The sequence below is a fragment of the Pelobates fuscus genome, chromosome 4 (genome assembly GCF_036172605.1).
Source record: "Pelobates fuscus isolate aPelFus1 chromosome 4, aPelFus1.pri, whole genome shotgun sequence".
Lineage (NCBI taxonomy): Eukaryota > Metazoa > Chordata > Amphibia > Anura > Pelobatidae > Pelobates > Pelobates fuscus.
This window is the reverse complement of record NC_086320.1, coordinates 179,054,451-179,066,570: the sequence shown is the minus strand read 5'-3', so window position 1 is coordinate 179,066,570 and position 12,120 is coordinate 179,054,451. Positions and strand designations below refer to the sequence as shown.

The 12,120-nt window shown below is 40.2% G+C and overlaps 1 protein-coding gene across 2 annotated transcripts in view; it reads left to right on the top strand.

Moving 5' to 3' along the window:
• CDH20 (cadherin 20) overlaps window positions 1-12,120 on the top strand; it is a 379,311-nt gene that overhangs the window by 348,016 nt on the left and 19,175 nt on the right. Inside the window, exons 1-3 of one of the 2 annotated variants that reach the window (XM_063451825.1) lie at window positions 1,813-1,877; window positions 6,802-6,969; window positions 9,765-9,952. In XM_063451825.1, coding sequence (XP_063307895.1) covers window positions 6,828-6,969; window positions 9,765-9,952 — 330 coding nt within the window. In that variant the 5' untranslated portion in view covers window positions 1,813-1,877; window positions 6,802-6,827. Of the gene's footprint in view, window positions 1-1,812; window positions 1,878-6,801; window positions 6,970-9,764; window positions 9,953-12,120 lie in introns of those variants that run through there. The other variant, XM_063451824.1, reaches the window with a different exon arrangement.

Sequence of the window (12,120 nt, the reverse complement as noted above, 5' to 3'; positions counted from 1 at the left end):
TCCCGTACCTGACCCATGTCGGTGTGGAACATAGTTCCAATGTCCTTCATCAGAGTCTTAATGTCGGCTTTCGTGGAAGGAGTAGCGTCCCCTAGCTCCAAAGGTGCCATAGGCTTCGTCCGTACCTGTGATGTTGCAGGTAAGTCGGTCAACAGGCTGTCGTCAAACGACGAGGGAGATGTGTAGGCCTCAGCCCGCACCATATTTGAGGGGTCAGGCTGCATGGCCATGCGCATATAAGCCCTGATATCTCGGGAACCCGGGCTGGGGTCCGCTCAATACTTTTCCGTCTTCTTCCCCATGTCATAGGGTACACGTGGAGCTGTTTAAGGCTTGGTTTGGCTTAAGTGTGCCTCTTTTTGTCTGATATCAGCAGCTATCAGATTAAGCAGACAGAGCTGCGGTAAGATGTGTCTTGTTCTCGCCGGCGCTGGCTCCGCCCCCACCTTTTATCTACATGTTAATCAAATTAATTGTATTAGTTACACAGGTGATGGGACTAACTTAATTTATTGTATTTTCTATAACATATGTTTTGCACTTTAAAAGAGGATTATCTACTAAAGTGTTTCCTTCTCTCCCTCATTCTAATTCATTATTTTTTCTTTATTATTATCTCATTACTGCTCTAGCAAGGTTTGATCATTATGTTTGCCAAAAATATATAATGTGTATATAATAGTGTAACGGACCGTTTTTCTCACCAGAGGTTAAAAACCGTTTAGGCAATATTCCCCTTTCCAGATACACCGACAGCTACTGTAAGCACCAATCTCCCGAACTGAAAAACATGAACCCTGGAAATATCTGAACAGGAAAACCATACGAAAGGGTTACACTACTGGCAGTCAGCATACAATCCAATTCCCCGACACTTCGTTTTGAGGGTTAAGCAGAATCTCACTGTCCTGCCACGTACAGTCTCTTTTATTCCCAATCCACAACCACAGTACAGCCCACAGGGTATTACAGAACAACCAATCAATCCGTACAATACACACAGACACTCCCACACAAAATCCTCCCCTCTGCCTGTGATATGATTACTGAACACAATGGGTAATCTCATTATCACCGGCAGAGGAATACAGTTTTTACACAATATTTATAACTTCTAAAATATACATGCCATAAACATAAATTTTCATAAGCAGCATACTCCAAATACAAACATATGTCAAAATCATCGAAATTGGTCCATTGGTTCAAAAGATAGATCGAAGTCCTTTGTGACCAAATGAAGCATGGCTTTTCTGCCCAAAACCAGTTCCACAGAGTCTTCTATCCTGGAGATAATTGAGAAGTAATCCAATTATCTCCAAGGACAGAGGCAAAACTCCATTAGCCACATGTCAGACAAGGGACAATAAAAGACATAAAAATACAATAAAATACACAAGGTCACATTTATTACATAAAATACAGACATTCTACCTATCCCCAGATAGTTTAGATCTGTAAATTTAGGACTGCCAGTTTAACCAATCATTATTCAGTGAGTGTTCATGTGTTAGCCCTTAAATACCCACAACCAAGATGGCGGAACTATCAGTTTGACATCCTGACGAAGCCATACAAGCGAAACGCGTAGACTGAGTGACGCAATTCAGTGGGCAGAGACACGTAAGTCCTGCCAACATTGTACTTGCTTTGAAAGCCTAAGGATCGAAAGACGCTTGTTTAGAGCCAACAGCACAGAGCACTTTATGTACTAACTGGGTGGCTGGAGCACTGTATCTACTAACTGGGTGGCTGGAGAACCTTTTCCCCATGGAGGATACTCAGATCACGGCCTGGGATTACAGCAATATCCATTATGAACAAAAGAGTTTGTGAATAGCAGCTTTCAACTGAACATACTCACTTTATTCCATCCTGTAAGAGACTTTATATACAAATGTTTTTATGCTGTGTTATTGTATCATTTTTATTGTTCAAATTAATCAGCTGAACTTAAAGGACCACTATAGGCACCCAGACCACTTCAGCTCACTGAAGTGGTCTGGGTGCCAGGTCCCTCTAGGATTAACCCTACAGCTGTAAATATAGCAGTTTCAGAGAGAGAAACTGCCATGTTTACTTCAGGGTTAATCCAGCCTCTAGTGGCTGTCTCATTGACAGCCGCTAAAGGCACTTCCGCTCTTCTCACTGTGATTTTCACAGTGAGAAGACGCCAGCGTCCATAGGAAAGCTTTCCTATGAGACTGGCTGAATGCGCGCACGGCTCTTGCCATGCATGCACATTCAGCCGATGACGAGGGAGCGCGGCTGGAAAAAGGTAGGAATTTAACCCCTTCCCAGAGATTGAGGGGGACCCAAGGACCCTATACAGCCAGGAAAACGAGTATGTTTTCCTGGCACTATAGTGGTCCTTTAATTTGTTTAATAAACAGTTACCTTTTATATTATACTTTATTTTTTGTCAATCTTTCTTTTATTAAAGACATTTAAGATGGGGTACAGAAGAGAAATCTGGGGAAATGTACGAGTGATTTACAGTATAGGGTTGATACAGCGAACAGCATAAGTAGGTTACATTTCCAGAATTACGATGCCTCATTTTTTTTTTTTAAATAAGGAAAACAACAAATTAATTAGATAACATCAAGCTTGATCATGTAGGTGATTAGCTTGGCATGGTGAAGCTGTATATGTACCATAAGTACACAGGATGATGACATTAAATATGATTAACCAAGAAAGATCATTAACTTTGCTTGTATGTCATGGGTTTTGCGCTCATGGGTGCTTAATACAGGAGAGTAGGGTCACTGGGACCGTAGCCTGACTGAGGGGAAGTCGAGCCCCGGCGGACACTGAGCCCATAATATATATACCATTATATTTGGTGTTAACAACACATGCCTGAGGGTAGGAACACTTAGATGTAAGTAAATGTAGCAGAGACCTGTCTGCAGATGCATAAGTATGAATATACATAAGTTGCTGCAAGAAAAAATTAATGTAGCTTAAAGACCACTGGAGCTGACCACTGTGATTTTATATGTCTCTGTGTGAGATCAGATGAGAATGGCGCACTGGCTGTTTTATCACATCGGGTGAGGCTGCTGTCCCCCAGGGGGTTCTTGTCCGCTTGGGCTGTTATCAAGGCTGTGCTTGCACATGAAGGGTAATCTTAATTTTGAACGGGTAGGCACCACAGCAGTTCGGCATAGTGGGGGTCGCTTGTGCTTCCAAGAGTTAAAGGTCCTCATCTGTGTATGGTCGATATCCCTTTATCAGGTGGGGAATTCGTCAGGCTTGTAGGTGATTTTTAAGTCCGCATGGCAGATCTGTGTTGCGGCTCGATCTCTCAGGTCCCTTGGGCATGCGGTGAGGCTCTCCGCTGGGGCCAGAGGCAGGACAAGGGCTTGCATAGGCTCCGTGGTGCAGGAGCAGTCTGTGCAGTACCATGAGTCGCCGCCATTTTACCAGGTAGGCCCCGTGTGGTCAGTGCTCCCTAGACTCCTCTTAGTTCGAGCTCTCCCCAGTGGGGACCGGGATGACCCCCCCGGCCCAGAGGGGGGGGAAACAGGACCGGCAGGTGACTCGTGAGGTCGGCGTGTGGCAGTTGGAGAGGGAGGCAAGGTTGCGGCCGTCCACTCTGCACCTCTCCTGGGTAGGCCGCAGCCCCCAAAGACTCATACTCCCTCCAGTGGGGCCCGAAACTCCCGATCTCAGGGTCTGCTACCTCTGCCACAGCCGCATGAGTATCTTTCAGGTTTGTTTTTGGTTAGGTGCTTTCAATTGTAGACTAAGAGGACAGATTTCTCCGGAGCCTCTCTTGCATGCGACCGGTCAGCATGGCGGTCCGGCCCCGCCCCTATACTTTATTTTTACATACCACCATTCTTATTATTAGGTAATTTTACTATAGTAATCTTAATTCATATATGAATATACCATTATTTTCTCTTGCAGTACTTCACTAATATGGGTTTTTATTCTAGCTTTTTCTATGATTCTGAGCCTTCTTTGACATAAAAGCATACTATTTTACGCGCTCCACCAATATAAGTATATCTTCTGTATTTACATTGTATGTGTTTGGTGTCAGGGTATAACACAGGCGTGCAGCAGCTGTATTTTATACACTTTATATATTACACATCGTATATAATATATAGGTGGTTGGAGAATAGTTTTTCCACATATTTTTCTCTTCACCCACATTAGCGTTTTTTTACTTAGACATTTTATCATTGACTTGATTAATCTAAATTTGGCAACTCGGAATTAGCATTGCAAAGTTGGCTGATATTGCGTAGTTATTAGGCCAGGCAATATTGTAGCCATCTTTCCAAGTCAACAGAGACATATGTACCTTTGTTCCTGCTTTTCTGGCTGCCAGAATTGGTTTACTGCACTTTTGTTCTGCAGCAAACTTCTGCTAAGGATAAGTGGACTAAATTTTGACATCCCAAATATTTTGGCCTTTTCTTTGGCTTAAGTGGAAGAACAACATTTTTCCTTCTTGTACAAGCCTAATGTTTAGTGATAGTAATGTAAGGGTTGAATTTTAGTGGTAGTGAAGTGTAGCATGGTGATTACGAATAGAACAGTAACCTTTTACCAGTCCTCTCAGAGTTTTAGTGGGGTGTACTGAATGCCCACCAATCTTGCACAGACTGGGACATGCATGTCACAGTTCTGCCCAAACTGCAAACTAAAAAATTGGGTGTTGTCAACAACATCAAAAACATGATCTACCCACTGAGGTAAAGACTGAGCATGTAAGATAGATAGACAGGCAGGCAGGCAGACAGGCAGTCAGACAGACAACAATCTGTTATACATAAGAACAAAATTAAAGACACATTTTGGCCATATGTCGGTTCACCTTGGCATAATTACGGTTTGGGAAACTAATCAGACAAATCAAAAGCGTGAAAAAATAGGCCAATCAGTGTCCTGCAAAATATAATATAAGTAAACAAAAGAGGGAAAAACAGGAGGAGCAGTAAAAAAGTATAGATTTTTATTTACTGCTCCTACTTATATCTCTTTATTAGTCACTTCCTACTTGATCTATGAATAAAATAAACATTTAGTGACTGTCCCTTAGCCATCAATAACTTTATTCCTGTCATTCATCTCTTCAAAATCAAAACAAAATCCTCAACCATTGTGCATGTCGTTTGGTTTGTGATTTGGCTACAGTACAGCATGAGGCTCCGAAATTTGTACGGTCACCTGATCTGCCCAAATTCAGATGAATTACAGTTCTTTTTGAAAGGAATGCCAAGTCTATACCACTTTATTCAACCAATCATGTATTTCATTTTCTTAATGCACTGTATTCCTTATCTTTTTAGATTTATGGGCCAGTCATTAAAAAAATGTTTTAAATCACACGTAAACACACATACACCTACCTTTAATCCAGTACCAAGGTAGGTTCTTAGACTGTTCCTTTAAATACACTACATAAACATGTGTTAAAGGACCACTATAGTGCCAGGAAAACATACTCATTTTCCTGGCTCTATAGGGTCCTTGGGTCCCCCTCACCCTCGGGTCCCCCCTTTTTTCAAGCGCCAGGCTCCCTCGGTGCTGCAGACTCTCCTCCTCCTTTCCCTGTCATCGGCTGAATGCGCATGCGCGGCACAAGCCGCGCGCGCATTCAGCCAGTCCACAGGAAAGCATTCTCAATGCTTTCCTATGGACGCTGGCGTCTTCTCACTGTGAAAATCACAGTGAGAAGCACAGAAGCGCCTCTAGCGGCTGTCAATGAGACAGCCACTAGAGGCTGGATTAACCCTAAAGTAAACATAGCAGTTTCTCTGAAACTGCTATGTTTACAGCAGAAAGGGTTAATCCTAGATGGACCTGGCACCCAGACCACTTCATTAGCTGACGTGTTCTGGGTGCCTATAGTGGTCCTTTAATGATCTGAGCATAGAAGAGGTGAGTATTTTATTGCACATCCCTTCAACATTAAAAGAGTTAAAAGGTATTGAACAATACCATGTGAAATATATGGCTTCCATCACACCGCTCCTTGAGAGTGTGAGGCATTGTTTTGCCTTGTATAGCGTGCAGTTTGGAAGCTGGAAGGGTTACCTCTAAGCATCAATATTTATAGACTAATACATTTTGCCAGTTAGACATCATGCTCTCCTGGTCTTATCATATCATGTTGAAATCTAATTGAAATTCTCTACAGCTCAAGACGTCAGTAGAGAAACTGGTTTTATGCTCTTGTACAAAACGAGAGTAGACGTTCCAAAAAATCCTGCTCTTAGGGGGAATATCCTATGAAGAGGTCAGATTTATTAGAGTCTTTTCAGGAAGAGCAAATGCATCTTTGTAGTAGCGCTTCAAATCAAGCAACTCTTGTCAGCTTCGAATTATTTGAAAATAAAATTGATCTCGACCTCTTATAAGACGTATTGCTGCCCCCTACTGATGCTAGCTGGTATTTCGCTGTAAGATTACTTTTCCTTATGGGCGATTGCAATGTAAAAGATGTAAATGTGCATCACTTTTGAAAAGTAAAGTTAGCTGTGTGGAGAAGGCAGTCATTGAGTTTATAATAGTTATGATCTTATGGTTCATATGTGCCTACATTACAGCAAGATAAAATATGTTTTGGAATTGCTTAATTGCACATAGAATGGAAATTACATTTGTGGGGTGATTTTAGCATATGCACAATTACCTCCAGCTTACTAAATGGTCTGCATCATGCCATATGGAAGGATATCAAGATCAGTTATTTTCACAAAGTGTTTTACAATATGCAGCAAAGAATCTAAAATACATTTTAAAGCACATGTTAACTTTATTTCTGTCCCCCAGGTATAATCAGAACAGCTTTAACAAACATGGACCGGGAAGCAAGAGAGTATTATGAAGTCATTATCCAGGCCAAGGATATGGGTGGACAGCTGGGGGGATTGGCTGGCACAACTACAGTTAATGTCACTCTAAGTGATGTGAATGACAACCCTCCTCGATTTCCTCAGAGTAAGTATTGGAAGCATGACCAGTCTTACTGAATACAGCCTGAACAGGTCTTTCGTTCCTGTCTCTTTCTCTTTATCTATTGCTCTTTTCTCTACTTCTGCTGAAGGGTTAATGCTCCTGTAGCACGGAAACTGGACCCCCCCTATATAGATAAGAATAACATTAGGCTTGAGAAGCAGCATTCAGTGCACCTTGTTATTAAATGTGGTCTGCTAGAGCTTTGTTTGTTAGAACACTCAGTAAGCAGTCTTGCTGTATACATATATTATTCCTTTCTCTCTTGAGTTTGAAGCATTTCTGAGCAAAATGACACATAGAATTCAAAGTTTAGTTGTTATGCAGGGTTTAACCCCTTAATGACCAAACTTCTGGAATAAAAGGGAATCATAACATGTCACACATGTCATGTGTCCTTAAGGGGTTAAAGCGACATTGGAGCATATTGTACAGAGGTCTGGTTAAGGTAAGAGGAAAAATAAATAATGAAAATAGACACTATTCTTCAACAAAGGAAGCAAGGTGTACAGCAGGACAGTTAAGACATAGGCCTGATTTACATCACAAGCACCTGTAGACGCAGAATTCTCAAGTCGCCCCAATGCCCTTCTTCCAAATGAATAAAAAGATATATATAATTTACTGTTTAAATATGCTAACAATTGTTGTATATATACACACGTAAGAGTAGTAGTGTGTTTAAAAAGAAAGATAGCACAGTAATGATACAGTCACCTTTCCAATTAGCCAAGCTTTGTCCCTGATATTTTAAATACAGGGTCAGATTTACATCTCAGGTCCATGTAGACACAAACTGGGATGTTGATCAAGACAAAACACGAGCTATTCTGGTGAAAAAAATGCTAAATATGCAACTATAACCATAGATGCCAATAGAATGTCATTTAGCTCTTTGTTCCCAGAATGGCACCTGTCTTGTAGATAAAATCCATTTCTCAATACTCAGGTGATGCTAACATCTGTTTGTTTTCTGAATAGAAGCCAATACCCTCTCCTCCCCCTCAGCAGAGAAAGGGTTAAAAAGAACCTTTAGTGACTTACCCAATTCTAACTCCGATGTCCTTGGTGCTGGCTCTCCACCTACTCCAACAATATCCGATGGGGGTGCCTAATGTGCAGGCTTGGTGAGCACCACAAGCACATTATACCCTCTCATAGGAAAGCATTGCTTCAGTGCTTTCCAATGGGGGCGTACTGACACTGGATGTCCTCATACATAGCGTGAGGAATTAAAGTGTGAGTTGGGCGACTTAAAGACCGATAAGATCCCGGAAGTGCCTCTAGTGGCTGTCTGACATCCGCTAGAGGCAGTTTTACTCCTGCAAGGTAATCACTGCAGTTTCACAAAAACTGCAATGATTTACGTTGCAAGGTTAAGGTGACAGGGCCTCTGCCCCCAAACCACTTTAGTGAGCTGAAATGGTTTGGGTGTTTATAGTGTCCCTTTAATATGAATCCATTGCTATATCATTTTTAAGCGTTTCTGGAAAATTTCATAGACAATGTTATTTGGCAAATTGGTTTGTTATTTTAAAGGGTTATTTCCTAAAGTAAGAATTCAAAGAGAATTTCCTCAACTGGAATATATCTCTAAGTCAGCTATACTTTCATTTCATCTATTTTTGCCTTAAATTTTAAATTCACTTTGAATTCTCATTTTCGTTAATAACTCTGTTAGACCTTTGTCAAAGCATCTATACTAATTTTGAAATTAAGGCATTGACAAAGATTTACTTTGTGGTCATCACTGACCTTCAGTAGTGAAATCCCACCATTTCACAGCAGTAATGTGTTTTTGTTTGCCATGCATTTCACATACCTTTAGAGTTACTATTCAACGGGGCCTATTAGATCTGTACTGTGTGACAGTGTATTCATCACTATGCATGCCTAATATTTGCCTAAGTGACTGAAAACTGATGTCTCTAATAGCCGACAAGCATAATAACTAATTAACAGGTTTATTCTTCAAGTGCTGATGTGGCACATCGCCCAATTCCCAGAGATAACTTCTGTTTACTTAATTGGCAGCTATTGCTATAAAGTGAATTTACAATCATAGAGTTAGCTAAAGAGGTTTCAAAAATGCCACAGCCTTTATGTAACTCTAGAGGACTATTCACTAAATGCTGAACTCACAGTTAATTTATCAATATAGTTATATGTATATTTTTTGGGAAAATGATCCATCTCATTAGATGGCCCGTACCCTCAAGCTGTCCTCTTATTTCAACTTCATATTTAGTTAACAAACCCTCATACAGAACACAGGTAAAACAGGTATTAAAAAAAAATAATCTTCTATGTGATGTAGAATGACACATTGAAAGGTAACCAACTGTATCATTTATTTAAGTGAGTAAGCACTGGGTATTCCTGGGGAAGTGCATTACTGTAATTCTTCAGGTGCCATCTACCTTTGTTGACATTACTGACATACGAACGCAGTCCATTATCTTGTCAGTTCATCCACTGTTTTGCACAGTTTAAAGCATGTGGCTGGTTGGAGAAGGCAGTAATAGGACTCAAGATAATACTTTGAAAGTAAATGTTGTAATGTAGAAATAAAGCATTCTATCTTGTCATTTTAAAGATTTATCCAAGAGGTGTTGACAAATCTTTAATACATTTTCAAAGCGTTTTGTTTTAGACTATAGAAATGGACATCAGCGTTAAAATTGAAGCACTCAAATGTAATTAATCATTCATCCTCATCTGAAGACTTAAGTAACCAGATTGTGAGTTGTCTGTTAACATACTCTATCTTTATGTATCAGAACACTACCAGATGAATGTTTTGGAATCATCTCCAGTGAATTCTACTGTTGGGAGAGTTTTGGCAATGGATCTGGATGAAGGAGTTAATGCTGAAATGAAGTATACTATTATAGATGGAGATGGGATGGATATGTTTGATGTCAGCACAGATCCCACATATCAAGTTGGAGTTATTACCGTCAAAAAGGTAAAAACAGAATTCTTCTAAGAAACTGTGTTAGTGGAACTCGACTGTGAGATTATAGAAAGCCAGAGATCAGGTAAAATTATTTTTATTTTTGGTAGTTCCACTGCTTTATTATGGTAATTTCCATTCAAAGTTCATGGCAGCTATTTATTTAATTATATCTTAGATTTTAGTCTGGTGAGTTTGGATCTGCACCTTCATTGATGCGGTTTTGTATTTATATTACATTTGCTAGATATACATCCATTAGTTTTAAATAATTTTCTGGATAGATGTTTATTTTTGGATCGTTTAACTTATTATTTTTTATTTCACTCCATAAAGGCAATAAAATCTTACACTATGCAATTATCACAATTGGTTACTAAAGAAAGAAATGTTCCTAGTTTCCTATCTTTGGCAGCTTCAAGAAGCCTTACAGTCCTTAACCAACTGGGTCATTCTATTTTGGAATAAGAAATGTATTGCACAGATTATAGATCATTCATAGAGGTTAAACCACTTGTTTAAAACACTTTGAATATATGTGGATCTCTCTGTTATTTGTAGCTGTATTGATTTGAATACTGTTAATCTTTGTTATTTCAGATATATTTTTATTTAAATGATAACACGGGCACCAGAGCCAATATATAGCTTAATATACTGACTCTGATATCTAGAGTCTGTCCCAGCAGAGTATTGTAAGCACTGAGCAATGATTCCATTCCTGTCAAAATCCATCTTTAGGGCAAATGTTGAGTGCATCTCCACACTGGTGGCTACTCACCGTAATAAAAGAGTAGCAACTGGGCAGAAATGTTGCCCAGTCGCTAGTAGCATGCACCCTTTGTGCCTATTATTAAAAATGAAAAAGACCCAAAACTCAAAAAAACTGTGAAAATATAAAAATCTCAATGCATTAAAATGAATTAATCTTCACCGATGTTCATGTGCAGACTGAGCTTAAAATTACTTTTCCCATGCAAGGCCAGCTCAGTGGGAGAGCTCTGATGGCTAGTTCACAAGCCACCCAATCAGAGCACTCTGGCTGAGATTGCATAGTGTTGGAAATCTTTAAATGCTAGTGGACACCTAGCCACCCAGAGGGGGAAATGGGCATTACATTCAAGAGTTGGCAATTGAATATTCGCCCCCTTTATCACATTGAATAAATCCCCAACTAAAGCCATTTGTGTAGGGAGTGGACAAAACATGTACATTCCCCCATAGTTTATTAAATAGCCTCCACCAGTCATCCATCGTGGAGGTTATGGGGGCATTAGATCCATCTGTTATTAACTTAAAAGCCCCCACTTGCCACTCACGGGTGGGTGTTGGGGGAGACACTTGTTTATTTTAATAAGCAGCCAGCTTAATTAGTATCCAGTAGGCAGTGGTCAGGGACAGCGGGGACACCCGCTGGCCACAGATGGGTGCAGGGGTGTGGACAGACATTATTTAATTTAAAGCCCGAACCCGATTCCGATGTGCCAGGTAGATGTTTTACAGGTAGCTTCAATTAGCAGCTAGGCTGCTCACTGTTTAGTAGACATGCACCCACCTGTGGCATGGTATGGTTGAGGGCATGACTGAGATTGTATACATCCCTTCTACTAATATAGGGCACCCACAGAAAGTTTTATGTCTTTCTTTTTATAGAATTTTAACATAGTAAGCACTGACCAGCTGCCACATGATTATCCTTTGCCTCACCAAAGTGTTTAATTTGGCTGAATCCGTTTTCTCGACTAAATTTTGGCCAAACCGAACAGTCACATTGCAGAGCGTCAGACGACCCAAACACAATTTTAAATTCAGAAAATGTCGTTTGGAAGATCCAAAGAATTTCGCTGTGCCCACGTCTCGTAAGTACAATGAGTGTCAGAGAGTTCCACACAGTAGATAGACAGGATTACATACCACAAAAAAGAGGAAATGGCAGAAATTAAAATAGAAAATCCAGCATACCACAGAAACCAAAGAAACTCCTTAATCGTGTAAAAAGAAAAATACAAAAAAAATAGGAGTATGCAGCAGGCCAGATGTTGTGAAACGACATTTCTACAATGTAAAGTTGCTGAGAAAGAATTTTGAAAAATTTAGTTTAATAGGAGCTGGAGAACCAGGGTTTGACGCTCTTCTCATAGATGATCCTACAACTGTGTCATAGTATTGCATTGATGTAG